General features: G+C 34.8%; 1 protein-coding gene across 2 annotated transcripts in view; it reads right to left on the reverse strand.

The window, feature by feature from the left end:
- Window positions 1-27,075, reverse strand: part of TPD52 (tumor protein D52) — a 230,156-nt gene that overhangs the window by 63,351 nt on the left and 139,730 nt on the right. For both annotated transcript variants that reach the window (XM_063079379.1, XM_063079380.1), the window contains one exon: window positions 20,588-20,769. In XM_063079379.1, coding sequence (XP_062935449.1) covers window positions 20,588-20,769 — 182 coding nt within the window. The remainder of the gene's footprint in view (window positions 1-20,587; window positions 20,770-27,075) is intronic.

Consider the following 27,075-nt stretch of genomic DNA (forward strand, 5'->3'; position numbering starts at 1 on the left):
GAACCCCCAAAATATGTATAATCAATTTTGATTCAATAAAAATAATTAATTAAATATATATATACATTTGGATCTGTGTTACAGAACCAATGCTCTACAATACGATGTCCAGGCTCCCTGAATGGAACACAAGTCAATTCACAATCTGTTTCCAACCTATCTCATTCTTGTCTCATCCCCTCCAATTTCTTCTTCTCAACCTTTCTCACAACACACTATGCCCTTTCAGACTGCTGGGCATCTATATATATGCTTTCCCCCTCTCTACTTAGGGAACTTCTACTCATTCTTTAAGAATCAGTTCAATTGTCACCTCTTCTGTGAAACCCTCCTTGACTGCCTCTATCATTTATTAATCTCGATTATACAGTTTAAGAGGAAGTCTACTGTGGTAGTTAAGAGCACAGGCTCTGTAACCAGACTGCCAATGTTTGAATCTAGGCTCTGCAAATTACTAATGAATAAGTGAGTAACACAGGGCCTTGGACAAGTAATTCAACCTCTCTGTACCCTTAGTTGCCTTCACTGTAAAATGTGAATAATAATAGTGTATATCCAACATAATTTTAAGGGTTAATGAGTTAACGCACATAAAACATTTGTCTGGACCCTAGCAAGTAGTCCTTAAATATTAGCTTCCTGTTTAAAAGTTATTCCTGTCCTTTAGACTATGAACCAGTATTATATTAAGCCAATCGATTTAAGAATTCACCTTCTTAGTGGCACAAAAATAAATAAATAAATAAATTGACAACGCAACTTTTTTTCATTTCCTTCTCAGAAGATGACTGAGGATGAAGAAATAAACCTATTTAGGAACAAAAAGTCATTTATGTGAAAAGGACTTAGATTGCCTTCTTAAGTCATTCGCTAGAAAGGAAGAAACAATCTGGAAATCTCAGACATCTATTTAAATTCAAAGAAAGAAAATACTGAGCCTCATTTTGGGCTATTAAAAAATGTATAAAGAACGAACTGAAAAATATACAAAGAAATTTATAGAACAAAATTTCCATTACAAAGCCAGAATTTTTATATTTCAAGAAATCCTGTAGGCTTTCAAATAAGTAGAAACAGTACAAAACATTTTATGAATCCTACCTTTTCTCTAATTACTAAAGTAATACCTGAAATGGAAAAGACAGTAATAGAAAAACCTGTTCATCTGCAGCAAAAGGAAAACAAATTATGGTTATACAAGGTGAAAAGTAAAAGGGAAAACTAAATCTGTGCTCAGATGCAAAGTGAGCATCTTCTGTAATGTCACATCATTACTAAATGCACTCTTACCGATATTTCCTGTTTTGTTTCTGAAATATCAGTTATTAAGAAAAGCTTGAAACAAGATATAGTAACTGGTAACAGGAGTCAGCTCTTCTGCAGAATACATTTCTCCTTGGACCCACTCATTAAACAAATATTTACCGAGCATCAACTATTATACATGCCTGGATACAGCAGTGAACAAAAGAGTCAGTCACATGCAATGCCATTCCTACAATGCCTATCATGTGAACCACCTCTATATTCCAACAAGTTCAGCAATACTTTGCATACTTTACCCACTACCATAAGAAGCATATGGCTCCACCTGCAAATTATCACCATTAGTGACTCCAGAAGATAAAATCTATCTTGCTTCCACATCATCAGATTACGGGTATTTAACCTAGTTTCACGGATGCCTGATAGTTAATAGGCATGTTGGGGGAAATCTGTGAACCCCCTAATACTGTATGTAAAATGCATGTATGTACATACATATATAAATTTTGCTAGACAATGTGCTTTCACTGTGCGAGGATACTACAAAAAGTTTGTGGAAAATAGAGTTAAAAGATAATATGAATCTTTTGGATCCCCACACCAGCCAGCCACCAAAAAAAAGATAATATGAATCTTCCCATCAAGTTTTTGAAGTACCCTCGTATTCTCAAGTAACCTCCAAAAGCATAAACAATCACTGCTCTAAGTGTAGAAAATTCCCTAGCAATTCTGTCCAACTGAAAAGGCTGCTGCCACACACCACTACAGAGGGCACTTGATAAATTCCTTATCTGACATTTTATAGACAATATTTGACAATTTTATTATCAACAAGTTATGTTTTGCTCATGTAAATTCTGACCTCTAATATCTTGAGTATAAACAATGTAGTCAGTCTGTTAGACAAAGACTTCCAAAAAAACTGTTTATAGAACTTGGGCTCCAGCAACTCTTGGAATATAATCCTTGTGTATTACCAAACCACAGAAAAATAACTCCTTAATTTGTGGTTAGAATAACCACTGCAGAACAACCTACAGTGGGTGGCATGAAACTATCACAATTATAAAGTAACCAGGCAAATAATATACTATGTCTCTAAGAGATAAAATGTTATAAATCCAAAACATACATTGCTATAAATAAAGTCAGTGGTTATTTGTCGAGATACTCTGACTAACATTGCAATGACAAGGGCTACTCTTAGCATGTTTTATAAAGGAGTAACTAAGGCTATTTGACAGTAGACTCAGTGGCACCACATGTATTGTTTGGGCTAAGAAATGAGGTAAACTGCACTGTACAGTAACTTTGGGGAAATGCTGTCTTTAATATAAACAAACAATGAACTTTCCAATAGAAGCCATGATAGGGAGAGGAGGGCAGCAGGATTAGTACTACTAAATCAGCATGCCTGCAATTTGGAAACCATTGAATAAGAGCAATCAGTGGGTCTAAATGCATAGTTGTTGACAGTTATAATCAGATCATTTTCTCCAAAATATTTTGACTTAAATATATTTCAAAACGCTACGATTTTACATAGATTTTAGAGGTTGGGAAGGCTCTTAAAGACCAACCAGACAATAGGGACTGAGGATCAAAGAGGGTATATGACTTACTGAAGTTCACAAAACATAACGGAAAGAAATTAAGTCTTTTGATTCTCTTATCATGCTGCTTTCCTACAGAAAAGTTTTTTAAAATTGAAATATAATTCACAAATTATAATTCACCACCTTAAAGTAAACAATTCAATGGTTTTTACTATATTCACTAAATACAGTTGTACTCCATCATCACAAATTTTTAATATTTATGGGGGCCGGCCCGTGGCTCACTCGGGAGAGTGCGGTGCTGATAACACCAAGGCCCCGGGTTCGGATCCCATATACGGATGGCCGGTTCGCTCACAGGCTGAGCGTGGTGCTGACAAATTTTTAATATTTATATCAACCCCAAAAGAAACTGAACCCCTCAGCCATTACTCCCTTCAGTACCCCTCCTGCCCCCCATCCTCCCATCCTAGGCCAGCAGCAACCTACTTCCTGCTGTACATACTTGCCTATTCTGGACATTTCACATAAAGGGGATCATACAACATGCAGTCCTTTGTGACCAGCTTCTTTCACTTGGCATAATGTTTTCAAAATTCAGCCATGTTGTACCAAGTCACAGTATTTTTATTACTTTTTATGGCTGAATCAATTCCACTGTTAAGGACATACCACATTTTGTTTACCAACCCATCGGTTGATGGACATTTGGATTGTCTCCACCTTTTCATTATCATGAATAATGCTGTTTTGAACATATGTGCACAAGTCTTTGAGTGGACATATGATTTCATTTCTCTTGGGGATACACCTAGGAGTGGAATTATTGGGTCATATGATAACTGTTTAAGCACATTAGGGACTGCCAAACTGTTTTCCGAAGTAGTTGTACCATTTTACATTAACACCCATCAGAAAGTTCCTGCTTTTAAAATCATAACAATTAATTAGATCATGAATACAAATTCCTTAATTTCTGCCTATAAGTAACTGAAGAAAAAAACCCAAGTATTGATAATGTTTTTTAAAAATCACATACTATCAATTCATGAAACTCAGAATCAGAGCTCAGAACACAGAAAAATAGCTTTAAATTGCTATTTTTAAAAGGGTTACAGTATAGTAAATATTCCCTTTAGTATTTAAGTCATATCAAAATATTACAGATGGGCTACAGATATATGTCAAACATTTAACAACACTGGAAAATCTTAAATATGAGGACAAATTGAATTTTCTCAAAAACTAAAATCAGAATCTATCAGCAGGTGATGTCTATAATACCTTTTGTCACTAGAAAGAAAAAAAAATATTTTTACAATAGAAAATTGACACGTATTCAACAGAGCAAAGTAAGTGCAGTATATTGGTTTGGAATCTTTTGTTTGTTTTGGTGGCTACAGTACAGGGATCCAAACCCTTGATCTTGGTGTTATCAGCACCATGCTCTAACCAAGTAAGCTAACTGGCCAGCCCTCAGTATACCATTTTGGAACAGAAAATGAAAGCAGCTTCTACAATCATATGGTAAATATAATAGTTATTGTCCAAATGGACTTATGGTAAGCAATTTGGGGAAAAACAACTTTATAAACTGTGTAATACACTGTATATTCTGGAGGGCAAGGGGCTCTGCTTCTATTTATTTGTGTGCTTCCTATGTAAGAAGACTGGGGCAAGTTAGTGTCTGTGATTAGTAAGTATGAAGAGGAGATTAGAGGAGAGTTTGGTCAACCATAACTAACTCCCATAGGTGCTTTTGCCAAGAAGAGAGTCCAGAACTTTGGGAATAGCAGCAGGTAAACAAGTAGCCAAGGGAAAAATGTGACTAGGAATTGAAAAAGAAAGTAAAGATCCCAAGAAAACACAGTTGGTGGTACACAGAAATCTGAACTTTTATCACATTTCAGCATCAGACATTTTGTCTTTTCTTGTTAGTAGTGGTTACAATCTTCCATAATTATCTTTAGCTTCACCATTACAATCTCCGGACAACCATGGCTGATGAATTTTTCTGACCGTATCCCAAAGTAAGAAACACAGTTTACATCAAGCACCTGCACAAAAAGACTTCTTTCTACATACACACACAAGTTAATAAGTTTCCCAAAAAGCAATACAGTGTAATTAGTCTTGCTATGTGCAATACATTCTAATATTTCCTATTCTACTCCACTAAAAAAATAAACTAAGAATGACCCTGAAGATTGTGATGCACAGTTTATCTAAGATATATCTCAGAAGAAATGATGACAATATAAATAGCTAAAACTAACTTTGGATATGGGCAGGCAATGACAAATACATCACAAACATCATATAGCAATTACAAAGAGGCAGAATCAGTTAAAATGAAAAGAAATATTTGTTTTACAAACAAAATAAGATAATAAGAGCTATGAATGAATATTGGCAATTATTATTATTATTTTGGGGGAGGGAGGGCAATTGGAGTCCTGACTTAATTCCAAAATAAATTTCAAATAGTTTAAAATAAATTAAGAATGAAATATAAAACTATAAAATACTGGAAAGAAACATAAGCCAATATTGCCATGGTAGCAATGGCCTTTCTAAATATGACATTTGAGCTAGAAACTATAAAAAAAAAATTGTAGAATTGATCATATAATATAAAAATTCTGTATGGCAAAAGTAGCTAACAATAAACTGAAGTAATTTTAACAGTGACAACAAAGGTTATAAACTAATAAGAAAGTGATAAATCTAAAAGACTAATAAGCAACTAGAACAGGTCAAGGAAACTGGAATACAAAATTCACTTAAGAAATAAATAAACGGCAAAATGTTCAGCATTGCTAGTCATCAAAAATGCAAATTAAAACAACGACATAATACTTTTTTGTCTATTAGACTGGTAAGATGAAAAATAAACTGATACCACATAGTACTGGAGAGAAACCAGTTACTTTGTGGCACTTTGGAAATACGTATAAATCCTAAAAGAATGTTATACATTCCAGTTCTCCAACTTCAGATAATTTATCCCAAGGAAATAACTAGATAATCACACCAAGATTTATACACAGAATTGTCACCAAAGTGCTGTTTATATGTTGAAAACCGGTAACAATATCAATATATATCAACAGGGAACTAGTTAAATAAATTATACGAATGGAATGCTAGGCGGTCTTTAACAATTTTGTTTATGATATAGTTAAATGGCCCTGATCTCTGTCTATGGGGCGGGGGGGAGGGTTGGCGAGGCGGGGGGAGAGCCTAGTTATAAAATAGTACTCAAAAATATGCTTTTTTTTGTTAAGAATCTTTTTTTACATATATATTAAAATGTTTTCACTAGGTGATCTTTGTTTTCTTCCTTTAATTTATATGAACTTATATTTTGCAATCAGCTTGATTTACTTTTGAATAAAATGGTATTTAAAAAAAAAAGATGAGCAATTTTAATGATATCAAGAGCTCATATACATAGATCAGTAAGACACTATAATTCCAATAAAGAAACTAAGAAACAGACAATTTACAAAAAAGGAAATACTATTAAATAAACAGATGAAATGTTCAATCTGTTTTACATAAGCTTGAAAAATATTAATAACTTTTAAGCCTAGTTATCTCACTTAATATTTCCTAAGAACATAATCCTAGAAGTCTTATTGACGAAGATATTCACAGCGGTGTCATTTATGAGAGTGTAAAAGTAGAAACAACTTGTCTAATAAAAGGAATGCCTGAAGAAATTATGATATACTCAATGCTATACAATGCATCCTTCACAACAAAAAAATACTATGCTATAAAATTAAGTGAAAAGCTCAATATTCAAAATTATAGAGTACAATTAAAACCATATACCAACAAAACAAAAATCTGTGTCTAGCTGAAAAGACTGGAAGGAAATGCAACAAAATGACTCACGGAGCTATAAAATTTTTAAATTTAAATACTTAAGGAACTTCCTATAGCTTCTTTATGAAAATGCATTACTTTAACAAGTTAACAAGTTGAAACAAAAAAATTAATATTAAATACAATTTTATTAATTTGACTTCATCACTTAAGAATATTAACTTTGACATCAGAGTGATTAGTATATAGGATAAATAAATGATTTAAAGGTTTAATCTAAAATGAAGAGACAAATAAAATTAAATAGGTTTGGTTTGGTCAATAAAATGTATTTTTAAAATAAACAAAAGAGTATATAGAAAAAAGAATACTTACATAAATTGAAATTTATGCATTTTCAGTAAATCATAAAACGTTAATGTAAAAGAACACAGTATTTGATATTTTACGATAAATATATACTTCTTTTTCCTACTTTCCTTTTTCTTATAAAAATGCAACTATAAATATTTTGCTTGGCTAATTATCCAATGATGAAAATGAACCTGAAAATACAGCTATACACACAGAAATGTAGATAGACTACATCGCAATGTAATTAGTTAAAAATATACACAGTACTTTGAAATTCATCCTAGAAACATCAACATAACACCTATTTATTAGTTACTGAGAGCTTATTGGGTAACAGTATGGCTGAATTTAGCTGAACCTAGCTAAATATTACTTGATAACATCACTGATAAAGTGATTTAGTAAAAGAGAAATAAAGTGTGGGCTAAGGTAAACTATGGCTTATGCTTAATGTTTTTAAATTCTTTTACAAAAGATTACTGTGAAAAAAAGTTGTTGAAATAAAAAAGGTAATACTTAGAGGTATGCTTTCTTTCCTAATAAGCATGGAATTTAAATATTTTTAAAGAACTACAAAGATCAGAATCTGTCCTAAGTGAACAGAATGTTCAAGATGTTATCCTCACAACGCACTGTGGACCGGGTCAGGCTTCAATACAAACTCTGCCATGTACCAATTTACTGAGTTTGCATAAATTTCACAATTTCTCTAGGTCTGTCTCCTTGCACAAAAAATGTGGATAATGTTGTCTAACTGAGAACATTACTGTTGTCCAACTTAGAATGTTACTGTATTTATCCTTCTTTTCTCTACAAAATTCAATACAATTTACCTCAAATATATATGTAAATAAAAGACAAAATAAAACAATAATCTTTGGTTATATATTTGAGTACTGAATAGAAAATTGGACTCTGACCTTAATTTCACCCATTCTTTACCCCATTCCTATCTCTGCGAAAACAAAACAAATAAATATGCAGTTTCCAAGAATTGTGACATAATTTTATTTTCCAGAAAATGAAATCTGTGGATAATCACCCCTTAGGAAATGAGCATACAACAAACTCATTTAACATGAGTTAAAACATGAAAATTAGAATGGAAAAAGGCAAAAACTCATTACTTTGATTATGTATTATGGTTTTTTCACCATAAAAAGTTAAAAAATGTTATCAGAAATTCCCTGAAACAAACATATCTTAGTAGTCGTTTCTAATATAAAAAGCATTCAGTCACTAATTTTTTCTTTTGTTTTATACTTTTATTTGAAGACAGGAAGGAACACATAACCTATTCCTTCAAAATTCAGTCAGCCAACAAGGGTCCATAGTTTTTATTCTGAAAAATACAAAATTTCAAGAAGAAAAACTGTGCCTATGTATATGGTAGATAATGTTCATTTGAAATGTTTGTAATATGAATGTCTTTATTCTTTGGGAAGCAGAATTGGAGAATATGTCTTTGGAGGAAAATACACCTAGGTTAGAATCCCAGCTTTGCCATTTAACAGTTGCTGGAGCTCAGGCAAAGGGGCAGAGCTCACTGTCTACCTAACACAAGAGTTATTCTCAATCCCCTTCTTCCCTGCAACACTCCACAAAGAAAAAGTTCAGTGCTGGTTTTCAGAGCCTTAGCTGCGGCGAGGGAGTGGTCATATTATACAGGTCTGAAACGTGAACTGAAGTCTGGGAGGGGTTTCTAAAAAGCTTTTGATTCCCTGATAAAAGGGACAAAGAAGCTAAGCCTGACCTCCCCATTCTCCTCCAGCTTGAACACAGATATGGTGCCTGTGGAACCAGCAGCCTTATTGCACCCATGACCCAGAAGCCTGAGCCCAATGTTGATGTTGAAGCATGAAGGGCTGATGTTGTCGAGCTGCTGAAGCAACTCCAAAAGCCACGAACGTCAAGAATTCTTATGCGAGAAAAAAAAGTCTCTATGTGTTTAAGCCACAAGAAGTCAAGTTTTCCACTATTTGCAATTGGCACAAGTCTAAGTGATTTGGGAAGTCACTTAAATTCTCTCAGGTTCATCTTCCTCATCCATTAAGTAGATATGATGATAGTAAGATATGTACATAAAGCAGAGTATCTGTCTGACACAGGGAAAATGTTCAATAATGCCAGCTGTTAAGGTGATGGTGATGACCTTATTTAATTCTCACATCAACCGTTTGGGGTAAGTACTATCATTTCATCATTATTAAAGACTAGAAAATGGAGGCTCAAGAAGTTAGGCAACTTGCTCAAGATCACACAATTACGTAGGAGTTGAGCCAGGATTCAAATTCAGAAATCCTTACTTCAGGGCCAATGAGCTGAAACCGCTATGAGGCTTAGAAAAATAACTAAACATAGCAAGAGTTAACAGCTAATAATTGTTAGCTATAATGATTATGAAGATGTAGACAACAATGAAGATAAGAACAGGTAGGAAATTTCCTAATTTACAATCCTGGAAAATAGGAAATTCTCATTTAATTCAACATTAGTTTTACTTTTCTTCTTAAAATTGAGATGGCTCTCATTTCTCCACTGAAAGAGGAATACTCAAGACTCTTTACTGAGGTAATTTTGTCTCTTTATAACACCAAAGGAAAACTGAAAACATTACATATCAACCGATAATTGAAACACCCTACAGTTAGCTAAATGATTCTGTGACTCCTGTCTATCAAAAAAGGAAGCAATGAATATTTATGGTGAACTTACTTACACTCTGAAAGGCACTATGCCAAACATTTAAAAATTATTTTCCCCAGAAGATGTAACATATGTTTCTTTTCTTAAATTGACTTAAGATCCCCTTGGAGAGAGAAATTCACAAAAATACTAAAAATTAGGAAGATGCTTCTGCTGTTATCAGTCATCAACATTGTCATCACCACCATCACTAACATATATAGAACTGATATCACAAACCAGCATATGCCAAGCTTTTCTTTTGAAATGTTTTCCTTCAAACTTCAGATGTTTCCTTCAGTGAAATAAATGAAACAAAGAATTTAAAAAATTCATGCTGAAGGCACAGTATTTGAAAAACAAGCTAAATTCAGGATAAGTTTTTAAATAAATTATATTCAGGAAACAGGCAAGCTAAAACATTTGCAAGTGCAATTAGGAAAAGATTGTTTCTGGAACAGATTTTGAGATTTAAAGAGTTTATGTTTAGCTGTTAACTTTCAAAATAGTTTGGCAAATTTTTCTAGTAAATAAAAAATAAATGTAATGTAAAGGCCAAAACAAAATGGATGGTGAGTAAAACAGAAGTTTTGAGGTAAGGTTAACTGAAGTAAAAATGCTCAGTCTCAAAATATGTACATTTACAGCAATCTATTTTGGAAGCCAAATAATTTCAAATTATATCTTCCACACTGAAAGAGGTATAGCTGTTTTCATTCCATACCATAACAAATAGTTGATACCAGCATTTTCCTAAGAATACTGCAGATAAAAGAAAATGCTTTCAAGGAAAATACATCAAAGAAAGACTCATTTGCTTAATAAATTCAAAAATGACACAGGCAATAGCATAAAATCCACATGAACATTATAATATGCTCAATCAGTACTAATTAAGGATCTAATTATACCTATTTAATATCTAATTTGCATTCTAAAAGGAACTCAGAGTATTCTATTTTAGGTCCAAAATTAAGGTTTTGAATTAAAACTTTAAAAAAAAGCTAACTGTAGTAAACTTATGGAAAAACCTTTTCTTAAAAATTAGAACAAGTTAAGAACAAAGTATCATATTTTCACATATAGGACTATTTTGAACCTGAATGATTCCTTATTTACCAAATTAGGAAAATGGATATATAAATAAATGGATACACTTGTAAGTGTCATTTATAGACACAAAGTGTTTTTCAACTATCAAAATGCTGTGGGGGGTTTTTTGTTTGTTTTTGTTTTTGTTTTTTTGATTGGTAAGGGGATCGCAACCCTTGGCTTGGTGTGGTCCATACCACACTCAGCCAGTGAGCACACCGGCCATCCATATATAGGATCCAAACCTGCGGCCTCCGTGCTACCAGCACCGCACCCTCCCTAGTGAGTCACAGGGCCGGCCCCAAAATGCTGTGGTTTTGAAAATAGGACAGCTTCAAAACAATCCTTTTTGAACAATTCTGTTGGTTAAATTAGACTAGATTTAGACCCTTGGGTAAATGAACATTTACTGTACATACTGACAGATGCAGGGTTAGAACCAAGGCCTTTTGCCCTCCACTTCCATGTTCTTCATGAGATTTGCGTTGCTCAACCTCCATGCACATGCCAAAAACTACTGTATCTCCTCCCTACCATTTTCATCCTTTAAAATGTAGAAAAAGAACAGAGAAGTAGGAGAACCAAGAAAATGAAGGGATGTGACAATTTCAGGGAAAAGGATAGCCAACAGTGCTGAAGAATACAGAACACTTGAGCAAAAACTGTTGGACAGGTGACCAGAGGCCACTGACAAATTTAAGAGGGGCCTTCAATTAAATAATGGTGAGGGCACAGCCTGGCAGCTGAGCTGAGGAATGAACGGAAATTTAGAAAACAAGGGCAATATTGGGGACAGGGAAGAACAGAACAACAGCTTGAAGGGGAAACAAGCATATCGTTTCCAATTTTATCAAATTCTCTAAGAAAGATGAGATAAATTTAAGGTGGGGAATAGGAAATTCAGGGAGTATTAGTTTGAATCATATGAAATTTCAGATATTCAACTTTTCTGACTTGTAGAAACAGCAACCTCATATAGTTTAAACTGATGTACGAACTTGATTTCAAGAAAGAAGGAGATAAAGTTATCTGCTAAGGAGGTGGAAGAAACAAGATGCCTAGAAGTGAAAAAGGTAAAGTATTAAGAAATTTACTAGAAGTGAATGGAAGAATTATTGAGAGTTCTGGTTGAAGTGGGATAACAGAAACCTATAGTGAATGCACCTGGTAGGGTTACACCGCTTCTCCAAAAGGATCCTATCTGTTATATTTTTACATTTGCATTTCACTTTTAAAAATACAGCTATTCTGCTTGAATAGGATGCCTGAACCTGACTGAACACTGCAAGATTTCTTCAAGACAGTCATTCTCACTTAATGTGGCACAAACACAAATCTGCACTGATGCCTTTGTATTTTGGGTTTTTGTGTTGTTTTCACTGGTAAAAGGCAGAAGATGTACACCCTCAGAGCCCAATAAGAAGTTGTTAATTTGAGGTCTACTGTTATTCTACAGCCTAATTTGTCATATTTCCAATACCATGCTACCTAATGCCTACAGAATAATCAAAACATGTCTAAAGCAGAGCTTCACATCCTGCCCTATGAACAGCTCCTCTATTCAACTTCTGTACTGCTGTGATCTCTATTTTACTAGTCACCCAGGCTGGACACCTTAAACATCATTTATCAAGTCCTATCAGTCTTGCTTTGAACAACCTCTCCTAGCTTTCTGTTTCAATCTCTTCTCACTCTAGTCCAGCCCCTAATCAGCTCCTGCCTGGATTACTACAATAATCTCCAAACTGGTCTTGTCTTGCTGTGTCCACTCCATCCCACACATCACTAGTGTCAACACCCAAAATTGCCAATCTCCAAACACCACTCTTCCATCTCTTTACTGACATAACTTTTAACCTGAAATTCAGAATTTTCTATAAGGATCCTAAACTATCTAGCAAAGAAGACATTTCACCACTCCCTAAAACTTCAGCCACACCACGGGATCCTGACCACTGTGTTGGTTTTAAAATATGTACACAGAAAAAGGAAAAGAATAGACTAGAGGGGGAAAGAGAATGGATTAAGAGGCAGTCATTGTAGCAAATCCACCTATAAGATACGAGACATCAACGGCTGGAGAAAAGCCCCAATGGCAGAGACATAAGAGAGGACAGATTTCAGTGATAATTAAGAGGGAAGACTGATGGAAGCTAGTGATTGAACGTGGAAGGAGGTTGTAGTGAAGAGAAAGGAGTCTATTATGACTCTCAGCTTTCTGGATTTGGGGGCTGTGTGGATTGTATTTCAATTAACTAAAATTAAAAAATACAGTTTGAAGATTTGTCTGAAATTAGCAAGGTTCTCTTGCATGAGAGGAAAATAACTATTTAAGAAAACTGAGTGCCAGCAGCCTGAAAAACAGCTTTTGCCATTCACTGGATTTCAATTAATACCACAGTTGGGGTTGGCAAAAAGTACCCACTTGATAAATGTTTACTGAACTAGCCCAAAGCTAAGAGCAGTTTACTCCGTATATGGATAAGTAAGGAGACAAGAGATACCTAGATACCTAGAACCACAGTATGGAAGAAAAAAATAATGGTTATCTTGGAAGTATACAGAAAATCTAGGATTAAGGAGTGCCTAATAATTAGTAACATTAGTGATAAATATATCTTTACATTGAAAACAGAAAAAAGAGAGAAAGATGTTTCTATTTTCTTAAATCTTGCTCTATCATATATCTCACTACATTCCTATAAATAGTTATTACATTTTTGGATTAAAAGTTAAGTTTTATTCACAAAAAAATAAATAAAATACATACAAAACTTTTACACACACTTCCCTCTGACAGGCAGAGTCTAATTTCCCTCCCCTTGAGTGTGGGCTGGGCCTAGGGATTCACTTTTAACGAACAGAATACACAGAATACAGCAGATGTGACAATGTGTGGCTAGGTCATAAAAGGGATCACAATGTCATTCTCGTTCCCTCTCTTAGAGCACTCGCTCTGGAGGAAGCTGCTATATTGTGAGGACACTCAAGCAGCCCAGTGGAGAGCTCCATATGACAAGGAACTGAGGCCTACTGCCAACAGCCAGCACTAACTCAGCAGGCATATGAGTGAGCCACCCTGGTAAAAAATCCTCCAGCCTCAGTCATGCCCTCAGATGATTGCAGCCCTGGCTGATATCTTGACTGAACTCCATGAGAGACCCTGAGCCAGAACCATCCAGCTAAGGCACACCCTGCATTCCTGGCTCACAGCAATTGTGTGAGATAATAAATGTTTATTTTTCTAATCCACTAAGTTTTGGAGTAATTGTTTATACAGACACAGATGACTAATAACAATCACATCAAGTTCATTCTCAACTCTGTGCCATTGCTCATGCCACTTCCCCAGAGGTGTCCTTTCATTTCCCATCTCCTAACACCCCCTTCCCAATCCTTCAGAAAATAAAGTTACATCTCTTTTGGGAGGCACTTTTTTTGTTTGTTTATGAAATCATCCCAACCTTCATTGCTCTATCTTCTCTTTTGAAGAACACTTCCATGCTTAATCACATCATTCATTTAGGCTTTTATTCATACATTCTGTGTTACTGTGCTATGTATACCTTTCATCCTAAAGATGTCATACAGTATTTTAAAATTACATTCAGCACCCTATAATTAACATACTCAATAAATATTTACTGAGAAAATTATCAAATTACACACACACACACACAGGAAATGCCTTTGAATAGTATAAAGTAGTAGTTAACAACATGGACTTAGAGAAGCTATATTGCCTCAGTTCTGCTTACTAACTAGCTGCTGTCCTTGGGTATATTACCTAAAATCTCTGTAAGCCTTAGTTTCTTCTTCCTTGTGTTTTTTTTTTTTTTTTTTTTTTTGAGGATTCTAACAGTATCTCCCTAGAGTAATGTAACAGTTAAAGAAAATAAGGCATGCAAATTTCTTAAAGTGCCTAGCATAAAATGCTCAACAAATGTTAGCTATTACTGTTCTTATATTTAATCACAAATTACAAAATAAATGCTGAAATTCTGGGTTCCTAAGAGTCTCTAGATGTTATCAAGTGGCAATCTACATTAATACAAAATTCTACAAACTAAAATAGAACTCATACTTTCTATTAAGATAGCTTTTAACTTTTCTAAAATCCACTCTTAGGTCAATAGAACTACAGCCTGAACCAATTGCAAAAGTACTGCCTTGACTTTTTCTCCTCTCCATCCTATTAAGATATTAACTTCAAAGCTTATGTGGGAACACTTAATTGCTTACATTCCTTAACAAGCAGCCACCAAAGTAGTTTCCAGATTCACTTTTGACCTTTACAGTCCTGAGAAGGCATACAAGGCAAACTTATGAAACATATAAATTCAGACAATATCTGGACTGATTACAGCTGTACATGACTGAATATGCTACATGAAGCAAATCAATTTTGCACCTCAGTCAAAATAAAATCCAATAGAACAACCAATGCAATAGAATAAATTAATCCAAAAGAACTTTGCTATGACATGTATCCAGACAAGAAAGGAAAAACCCTCTAATGCTATTCACAATCTGAAGTACATGTTTTTCATGAAGTCAAAACATTCCTAAGATCATACTTTATAATTTGATCATATTTGAACATATAATTCATATTTTAACATATAATATATCTGAACATATTCTTAAGGTTTCTTATTAAAAAGCTAAATATAACAGATGCTCTTTTATCCTAAAAAAAAAAAAAATCAGAGATCTGTTGAAGAAAAACTAACAAAATGATTTTAATAACCAATCTATTAAAAATATGCATACTTTTTAATTGTATTCCATATCCTCTGGAATGACAAGATCACTTAATTCAAATTCTTATTTTCTTTTTCCCCACCAAGGTACCTTGAAAACTTTGGTGTTTGAAACATTCAATATACATTCAATCACTCTTTATTTGACTCTACATATTACACAACCTGAAATAGAAACAAAGACTAGGAAATTAGCTTGTTTATTCCACCTTAGTGTCAAACAAAAGTACAAATAATATTCAGTGCACGTGCTAGTTAACTTAGAGCTGCCAATCATGCTTGTTTTGAAACTCTTCGATTTTCAGAGCTTGTTTTGAAACTCTTCGATTTTCAGAGCTGTCAATCATGCATGTTGTGATAGAGATGTCAGTGTAGAAATAATGCTTTAAAAGACACAATCCTCATTAACACATTAATAAATAGACTTTACCTGTAAAACTGGACTTGAGGATTTTACAGAAATGTTTACAAATCCTGGAAAATCAAAATTAAAATATAACAATGAAATGAAAAGACTTGGAGAATTTGGCTCTTTAACCAAAGCAATAAGCATGGATTAACCACAGAGATTTTATATTTCAGTAAAAAGATAAAGATTCCTTGTTTGATACTAATCAGAAGTGTTATAACCATGAATGGGAATAAAAGAATCAAAACTGACCTAAATCCGGGCATTTTAATTTTTGTTTTTAAAGCAGGCAAAAATATCAATATAATACATCCCCCCTTCTCTACTTCCTCAACACAATCTAACTCACTGTCATTCATGTCTGAAATAAAACATTATTCAAAAATTTTCCCTCTAATTCACAACCCACAACTATTCAGTCACCAAGACCTGTCTCTTCTATCTCCTAAATTGCTAATGAAAGTCTCTTCTTTCCTCACCCTCAGGCTTCATTTACATTCTCATTATTTCTTTCCTGCAGCTTCCTTACTGACCTCCCTAACTCCAGCATCATCCTTTCAATATATGCTCCATACCTCTGCCAAATGATCTCACTAAAACACAAATTTGATCCACGTTACCTGTTACAATATTTTAATGGCTGTTTGCCACCTTCATAATAAAGCCCCAATTCTTTAGAATGATACTTAAATTCTCTGAATCTGGCTCCTGCCCATCTCCTCACTCTCCCATCACTCCTCCTAAACTTAAGTCAACTAAGACACTTGAGTTCCCAGAAGAGCCAGGCTTTCTCTCACTTAAAACTTTTGCAAGTGCTGCTCTCTCACCTGGAAACACTCTCATTTCCTATACTTAGCATCTCCCACCCATCCTTTACAAGTCAGTTCAGTTGCTAGTTCCTCTGGGAAATGTACTCTGACAAGAGCAGATGGAATTATCAATCCCCTCTTCTCCATTCCTGTAGAATCAATAAACAGAACTTCTATGGTGTTACATTTATCGGCTTACTTCTCTATCTCCCTGACCGAATCAACTCCTTGAAAGCAGGATTGTCTTTAATCTGCATATCACTAGCATTAAATATAGAAGTGGCACATAACTGCTCATTAAACGTTTGCTGGCTTAATGAAAAATCATATCATTCCTAGTTTATTTAAAAATAAAATTAATAGGGCTGGCGGGTTAGCTCAGTTGGTTAAAGCATGGTGCTGATAACACCAAGGTCCAGGGCTCAATCCCTGTACTAGCCAGCCAACAAAAGTAAAATTAAATTAAATTAAATTAAAATCAGCAGCTTATTTCTTGAGAGCGATAAAATGTTTTACAGGTACATTCCAAGGCAATCAAACTAATCAATGCCATAAAGCAATTCTTTGGGTTTAACAAAAATTTTAAGGAATTTACTCATTTACTTACAAATTTACTGTAAGGACTAGCATCATCTCAAATAGGATTTGGAATCCAATAATCACATCTTATTTTTGCTACTGTTCCTACTGGAGGTGTTAAAGTCACAACCATGATAAATGGTCATGTCCAAAACACTCAGCACCTTGATTGGTTCAACAAACACTGTTCTGATATGTGACAATCCCTATCAAGAGCATCAGTGAACAGGCAGTCAACCCAGGCAAAACTCCAACCCAGTTACAGTTACACTTCACTTATCAGGAAGTTAGTTATCTGGTGACATCAAGAATCTACAGAACCCAGTGAGAGTTAAACAGAAGAAGTTTAGAAGCTGTCAAAATACATGTTAAAGTCCATGCACTAAAGTACATGCACTTTACTTATACAAGAGGCTGCTAGGTCCTTACTCAAACACTATTTGTTCTTATTTCAAGCACAGTAAACTTGGTGACCAATTTCCCAAGTATCAGCATATTGGAAGAAGAGGTCTAAGAAAGCTATAAAAAAGCAAACATGGGCATAACAGCAGAGAAGGAGAGATGACACCCAAAGGTGAAACCATAGAACTGGGGGGTTACGTGGTTATGGAGCAATAATTCTATATATTCGCATTATGGTACAATACAAAAGTTAATGTTTACAATTATGACCCTGGGTCATCAAAAACAAAACAAAATGTTAAACTACTTTAGGTCTAACAAAGTTCATATAAAGTAGATGATACATTTTATACAGAAGAACCAAAGAATTAAAAATTAAGTATTAAATGTATAAACTTTCTATTACTTGCAGAATAAACTTTTTTGAAATATATCATTTCCAAATAACATGAGGCATGCTGACTTTAAGCAACTAAGTACTATCAATATCAACCAGTTCCTGAGAGTACAGATCTTACCATAATTATGAGACAGATCTATTCCAAAACAAAGCTTGGACTTGCTAGTCACTAGCTTATTGGCAGTAACACTGTCCATTCACACTATACCATTGTCTAAGTCCATTCAGGCTGCTATAACAAAGTATCATAAACTGGGTAGCTTATTAACAACAGAAACTTATTTCTCACAGTTCTAGAGGCTGGGAAGTCGAAGATAAAGGTGGCAGCAGATTTGGTGTCCAGTGAAGGACCAGTCCTGGTTCATAAATGGTGCCTTCTCACTGTGTCCTCACATGATGGAAGGGGCAAGGCAGCTCTCTGAGGCCTCTTTTATAAGGGCACTAATCACTTCCATATGGCCCTACCTCCCAAAAGCATCACACTGGTGATTATGTTTCAACATATAAATTCTGACCGTAGCAGAAACAAACCTTCAGACCATAGCAACCATGGACAAGAATATTATAATAGATGACCTACCATTTTCTAACAGACCTCCACAGAGCTTCACTACCACACTGTCTTCAGAGTCCCTAGTAAGAAACTATTTCATATGTGAGACTATTTTAGGAGGTCTTTACAACACTTGGGTAACTATATGTTGAATGATTTAGAGAGCAACACAGTATGGTGAAAGAGCACTGATGGGCTTTGGATACACACAGCCCTAGGTTTGAATCTCTGCTTTGTTAATTCCTAGTCGTGTGACTGCAGCACATTATTTATGCTCGGAGACTCATTTTCTTCATTTGGAAAATGGAGATAATATCACCTACTTTCTATGGTTCTTAAAAGAATAAATGAGACAATATACATAAAATGCCAATGTAGGTTTTCAAGAAACTAGCTATGGTAGCACCACTCGTCCATTATGGTTTTGCTTTTCTGCAGTTTCAGTTACCCGCAATCAACCACACTCCGAAAATATTAAATGAAAAATTCCATAAATAAATAATTCGTAAGCTTTAAATTGCATGCTGTTTTGAGTAGCATGGAATAAAATCTTGTGGTCCACCCCCAGACATGAATTGTCCCTTTGTCCAGCATATCCACACTGTAGATACCACCCAGCCCTCAGTCACTTAGTGGCCATCCTGGTTATCAGATAGACTGTCACAGTATTGTGGTGCATGTGTGCAAGTAACCCTTATTTTACTTCATAATGGCCCCAAAGCACAAGAGTAGTGATGTTGGCATATTGTTATAATATTCTATTTCATTACAGTTAGCCCTCTGTATCTGCGAATTCCACATCCACAGATTCAACCAACCATAGATCAAAAATATTAACAACATAAAAAATAAGACAATAGAAAAATGATACAAATAAAAAACAATACAGTATAACAACTACTTACATAGCACTACACTGTATTAGGTATTATGGGTAATCTAGAGATGACTTAAAGTATACAGGAGGATATGCAATTACTGTCATTCTCCCTAAGATGCCATTGATTACTAGAATCATCATTATTTATATACTATTAAGAGGAAAAAACACTGCCAATTAAATGATAAACCATCACCTGTAAGATGCAACCTGATATTAGAAACACTGAAATCTAAATAATGTACACATTAAAAACTGATTAAAAAAATAATTTCCATCTTGTTTACTATTGTTTTCCCATTTCAGAATCTTAGTTCAACATCTCCTTAACTCTTAATATTCTACTCACAGATCTCCCACCTTAGTGCTTTCCCCAATGCATATTTACAGTCATAAATATCTCTATCTGTATAGACTATAAATAGTATCAATTCTATTTATATAACATGAAAAATAATCATCCTGAAAAGAGATGTGAAATAATAAGAAAAGAAAATGATAAAGCATCAGAATTCGGTGGAATAAGAGAAAGAAACACAAAGAAGTGGAAAGGGGAGGCTTTGCTGAGATGCAGGAGAGACTGTCAAATAGAAGAGGGGCAAAAAAGGTTACAAGCAAAAAGGTCTGACCAGCATATCCTACTACAAAGTTGGTTTTAATTTTATCATGTGGACTGGTTTAATATCAGGATGAACATTCAAATCTTCCCCAAAACTGTTCTTACTGCTTTGAGAAGACATGAATGCGATCTAACATGACTAAGAATATTTTTAAGCACTTTAGACTTTTATGTTAAGAACATTACCATGAGAAATAAATATATTGTCTGTCTTTTGAAAAATCACTTAAGTCCAACAATATGGGGGTACTACAAAAAGTTCATGGAAAGATTTGTATTATCTTTTAATTCTATTTTTCCATGAACTTTTTGAAGTACCTTCATACTTTTCAGGTATCTCAACTTTTATGAATACTCTTAAAGTACTCGGAAATGATTCTACTTACTCTCCATCCACTTCTGGTCTTCTACATACACAGTGAAACTTGCCACCAAAATCTATATAAAGATCATTCTCCACAATATGAAAGATTCGTCCAATGACCAGTTTATCCTTAGCAGGTCCCATCTGTGTAAGAGGTGAATGTCTCAGCATGGATGCGAAGGATTCCACATTTTTCAGAGACTCCTAAATATGAAAAGAAATATTGATATACATATAATTCAACATAAAGATAAAATAAAATCTTAATGGGGAAATTTTTTAAAGTTATTTGCTGTACATTTATATTTTATAGCAATAATAAAAAATTTTAAGTAGAAATTTTCTTAAAAAAGCCAGTTGTGCTCTTCAACTTTTCTCTCCCTCCCTTTCCTTCCTGAAGAAGAGCCAGAGAAAAGTGGACATCTGTGCTTGGCAGGGAATGGCAGGGACCGGTGGTCCAGAGTGGGGTCTCAAGAGCCCAGGGAGGATAAGAGAGCAAGAGAAGGTCCCAGAATGGGAGAAGGGAGGAATTGTCAGAGACTGAGCATGTGAGGAGGGCATCCAAGAAGGCAACTGACTTTATTCCTAGTACTGACCATCCGCAAAAATTGCCTTCTAATTCGGGTTTAGTGTGAGTGACTATTCTTTTAATACAAATTCAAATAAATGTTAAGATAAAAATGATTAAGGGCCTTTCATCAAATCTATCAGTCTCAACATTGATTCTTGTTATATAATATTCTTAAATGACCTGAATTTGTTCTGATTTTCTTCTTTTTCCTAAAGTAAAATTCCAAAGGAAAAATATCTTTTTTGTTTTTTGCTGCTCACCTTCTAGGAGTCTTTTACATACTGAATTCACTTGAAGTATGACTGACCATATAGAGTAATCTGATTACTCCTATTTTTTCTTGTAAAAAATGTTTCCAAACACATGCTTTTTCAGAAATCCATGAGCACATATTTGTGCCTTCTATTCATCTTTAATTTGTGTAAGGTGTGGTGTGTGTGTTCTCTGGCACAAACTCTGGGAAATACTATATTTCTATTTGTAAGAACTGATCACAGAAGAATATTAACAACTTGATCTGACTACCTACATCCTATATTTGGAATGAGTTTTCCATTTGTTATTCAAGAGAGAATTACTAAGAGTTCAGCAGCATATTTACTTTTACAACTACAACACTGTATTTACGACTTAATTTTAATGCATGTACTACTCCAAGGATTACAAACTCAAATGGCATGTCAGGTAGGGGCTTGCCAAGCAGAGAATATATGCCCAGTTTAAAAGATACAGCCACTATTCAGCTCTAGCTATAGATGCAATTCAAGTCCAGTTGTTGCCACATTTTGATTTTCCAAGAAAAGCCAGATATCCACATATTAATGTGAAATTTCCAACTGTTAAATGCTTTTATGTTAAAAAAAAAAAAAAAGTTTTCCATTTTACAAATCTGGCAAAACAAATCCAGGTGTTGAAGTTGGCCCGTGGACCACAAGTTTATGACCTCTGCCTCAGGAAAAAGAAAGTCAAGACATTTGGCTGATGCCAAGTCCTTGGTGCTAGAGAGAAAGTATGGTGATGAATTTATTTCAGTGGGGTGAAACTCACTGGGAAGGAACCCTTAGCACAGAAGAGTCAATCTAAACAAAACACGAGTCAGTGGACCTAGATGCCAACTAGAGCTGAAAGGATAGCCAGGAATGTACACTATGAGCTATAACACTAGTTTTTATAATTCCACAAAGTATAACATTAGAGGTCCTTAAACAAGCACTTTGAAAAAATAGTTCTTTCTTGCAGAGAGTCAAGGATAAAACACATCCTACAGGCTCAACACAGACACAGCTATGAATTGCCCTCTAGAGGTAGTGCAAAGAAAGTATTACTAAGCAAGCCATCAGTGACAAGAGCAGCTACTATGATCCTCTGCTGGGAGCCACTATACCATCCACAAAAGCTGCCACCAGTGCAGCTGAGAAGCACTGCTTAAGGGAAAAGCAGACAGAGTATCAGCTGGGCAGTCTTGTCCTACTTACAACCAGGGAGAGTCCCGCCCACTTTTCTCTATGACCTGCTTTCCCATTACTCCACTTCTGCAGTTGATATCTACCAGGCTTCCTCTCTTTTTGACAGACTTTCAATCGAAGCCACAGTCTAATTAAAATGAGAGGAAGATCCAGTAGTAGATCCAGTAGTTACACATCTACTGGAGATAAGTGGCCATCACTAGGCCTGTTCCTAAAATAGCAATCTCCTTTACAACTGTGAAGAGATGTTTGGGCTGAGATGAGTATGACAGTAAGTGGTATTTTCCCCTTTGGTTTCAGAAAATTATTGTGTTCTCAACTATTTAGATTCTCTTGACATTTTCAGTAAATCTATTGTGAAATATGTATTACATTATAAACTTTTTAAAATCATGAATAATTATTTTTAAAGGCAACTTTAAAATCAAGTGGAAACAGAATGCTATCACTTTCAGTTCCATTATTTTTGCCTTTCCTTTGTTACATTTTACAATGAAATCAATGTGTTTTCAGTGAGTGAAATTATTTTACCAAAAGCCTAAAACCCCTGGATTAACACCTGAATTTGCTTTTAAATTGTACATTCATTATTGCTCACTGATTCTTGGAAACTACATCAAACAATCAGACAAAGCTCTCCTTCAAAAATCATAGTCTAGAACCATCTCTGAACTCCTACCCAAGCTGTACTCATTTACTTGTCAAGTGACTTCTAAAAATAATAAATGCAGCAACTCCCACTATACACACTGACAACAGGGAGTTGTGTTTATAAAGTATCTAAACCAACACTGTTAGCTTCTCTCATTCTGATTCAGACTGCAGACTGTAGGCACGCTGTTACCCGTTGGGTTTATATGATGGAGCAGTACCTAACCCTAGTTATGGAAAATGTTAACGATGAAGCTCACTCATAGAGTTATCATAGGTAAAACAGGTAACTTGGAGTTGACTGCTTCCTTTAAGAGTTGGTGATAAAGATCATACTTCCTGTTATTCTGCTATACTACTTTCTCCCTTTGAAGCCTAAAAGTTGAACCGGACTATCTAGGTAGAAAGGGGGAAGGTAAAGGGATTACAGATATAGGAAACAGTACCACTTTCATTCACCAAACATATGCTGTGTGTTCAGAGCTGATCATGTACCAGCTTTCTTCTGGGCCTCGAAATGAAAAATATGTGAAACAGTAGGGGACAGAGTTAAACCAAAATGAAACAGAGATTAGGGTCCAAAAAGTTGCTGAAAACAACTGCTATCCTCACTTAGGTTGTGAAGAGTCTTAAACCCTAGGTTAAGGAGGTTAGGCATCCTATAAGCAGAGGGGAGTCGAAGAGGCTTCTAACCAGTGGGGTGACAGTACTTGTTCTTTGTTTTGAAAACTTTGGCAACAGTATGCAAGATGGGCCAAAGGGAGGAAAAATAAATAAATAAATTAAATGGAAAGGGGGTCAATTGTTGAGAAGCTCCTCCAATTAGCTAGGATAGAGATGATAAGGAGCATACACTGAGGCAATGCCCATAGCAGTATAGAAGAGATACACAGATATTCCAAATAGCATAGCAAGGATTTGATGGTACCTAAGAATTTGATGGTACCCAACTGGCTGTAGAAAGTAAGGGAAAGGGGGAGTCGTGGACGAAGGGGAAGAGAAGTGCAACAGGAGTGAGAAAGTAAGTTTAGGTTTGCACATAGTATTAAGTTTATTATATAAACCTATATAAAATTTCAAGGAACACTGGTTATCTGGTAGATAGTTAAAAATAGCAGTGTACATATTTATATATATATACTTACATAAATTTACACATGTTTATAGTGATATTATTTAGATATAAGTCCCTCAAAAGAAATACACAAAATACTAACTATAATAATTTCTGTATATTATTTATTACAGAAAATCTAGAGTATAAAAAATATGTATTACTTTAAATTTTTTAATATACATTAAGCATATATATTGTAACAACCATGCATAAAGACATTTAATATACTGATTAGAATCAGTGGTTATTAGTGCTAAAAGAAACATGAGCCATCAACTAGTCCAACTACTTTATTTTACACGAGTACCATACCTGCTATTCAAAGCTACGTTGGTATGTTGAATAGTGACTCTCAAATAAAAGTTGCCACAAACAACAAAAAATAGAAACATCATTTAAAAAGTTAGAAGGAAGGAAACAGTACAGCAGATAACAGAAATACTTAGGAAATCTGAGTTCTATGACCACCTTAGCCAATAAATAGCTAAAAAATCTTGAGTGAGTAATTTAACTCTCTGGATCTGTTTGCTTAATTGTAAATAAAAGGACTGTAAACCTATAAATTTTCTTCCAACTCTTAAGCAGTATTTCAGATTCTCAAATATAAAAAGGATTTTATAAAGTAATATACATTAAAAATAAGAGACATCTCATACAACTTCCTCTTTAATGCAAACAATAATAACAAAAATATAATGAAATGGTATATATACTTTACTTCATACTGGTTAGCAAGAAAAAAATTTCAACATGCACCTTCTCTGAAAAGTAATTTTACTGCGGAGAAAAAGGAACTCTCATACATTGTTGGTGGGACTGCAAAATGGTGCAGCCTCTATGGAAAATGGTATGGAGGTTCCTTAAACAATTGCAAATAGATCTACCATACGACCCAGCCATCCCACTGTTGGGAATATACCCAGAGGAATGGAAATCATCAAGTCGAAGGTATACCTGTTCCCCAATGTTCATCGCAGCACTCTTTACAATAGCCAAGAGTTGGAACCAGCCCAAATGCCCATCATCAGATGAGTGGATACGGAAAATGTGGTACATCTACACAATGGAATACTACTCAGCTATAAAAACGAATGAAATACTGCCATTTGCAACAACATGGATGGACCTCGAGAGAATTATATTAAGTGAAACAAGTCAGGCACAGAAAGAGAAATACCACATGTTCTCACTTATTGGTGGGAGCTAAAAATTAATATATAAATTCACACACACACATACACACATACACACACAAACGGGGGGGGGTAAGAAGATATAACAACCACAATTATTTGAAGTTGATACAACAAACAAACAGAAAGGACATGGTTGGGGGGGAGGGGGGGAGGGAGAAGGGAGGGAGGTTTTGGTGATGGGGAGCATTAATCAGCTACAATGTATATCGACAAAATAAAATTTAAAAAAAATAAAAAATAAAAAATAAAATTATTAAAAAAAAAAAAAAAAAAAAAAAAGTAATTTTAAAATGACTCACTTCTATTAACTGTGCTACAATAACTTTTGTTTCCTCAACACTAGTCAATAAATGTTATGCTCATAACGATGTTCTTTTATTAAAATAAACAGATTAATGGTTCAAACTGGCAGAGTACTTAGTTCTCTCTCCCACCTAAAATCCCATTAAATGATAGTAAAAGAATGAATAAAAAAACCCATAAAGTGGATAATACCTGGTAATAAGGCACCTGCCCTAGCAATAATAAATGCAATATATATTTTTTTCTTCTCAAAAAAAAAAAAAATTGAATAAATTGTCTGGAGGAGAACTCAGTTTTGGGATGGTTTGTTATGCAGTAATAGATAACTTACAGAAGCAATAAAGAAAAAAATTAAAATCACAGCTGTGCAGAAAGCCTATGAACAATTAATGAAGACTAGAGGAGGAGGGCTCCTAAAGGAGGGCTCTGAAATCTGACTACATGGTTTAATCCTGGCTCTACCACTTACCACCTCTGTGGATAGGGCAATGCACTTAGATTCTCTGTGCTACTGTTCGCTCATCTCGTAAAATGGGGTTAATAATTACACCTATTTTACAGGGTTGCTGTGAGGATTAAATAAATACCTGGCCATATGTAAAGCACTCATACAGTGCCCAAAGTACCTCCAAAATTTAGGTTTTTAAAAACTCAATCAATTTCTTATAGACACAGTCAGCATCAAGTTTTATTGACTACTCTAGCATTTTTCAGCTAGGACAATTTTGACCCACAGGGACATTTGGCAAAGTCTGGAGATGTGTTTGTTATGACTGCGGGTGCCACTGGAACCTACTAGATAGAAGCCAAAGATGCTGCTAACCATCCTGCAACACACAGAACAGCTAGGTCTCCACAACAAAGGACTGTCTGGCCCCAAATGTCTCTAGTGCCAACGTTGAAAATCGCCGGACTAACAGGGCCGGCAGAATATCACAATATAAGAGGTATAAGAGCAATGTAGTGGTTAAGGGAGCTTTAGTATGGCAGGCAAGGCAAAAGACTGAGAGAGATTCTAGACTTTTGGAATGATCACCAAGTAGTTCCAGACTGATTATGAAAGTAGTCCCAGAGAAAAGTTGGTAAGTTGGCAGAGAAAGGTGTGATTAAGGAACGAGAACATGGTGAGGGTAAAACTGTGGTCCAAGAAAGAGCTCTGGAGTTTTAGAACTAGAAGATAAGACAGTTCGAAGTGATAATGATATA

This window comes from Cynocephalus volans, chromosome 15 (genome assembly GCF_027409185.1).
Source record: "Cynocephalus volans isolate mCynVol1 chromosome 15, mCynVol1.pri, whole genome shotgun sequence".
Classification (NCBI taxonomy): domain Eukaryota; kingdom Metazoa; phylum Chordata; class Mammalia; order Dermoptera; family Cynocephalidae; genus Cynocephalus; species Cynocephalus volans.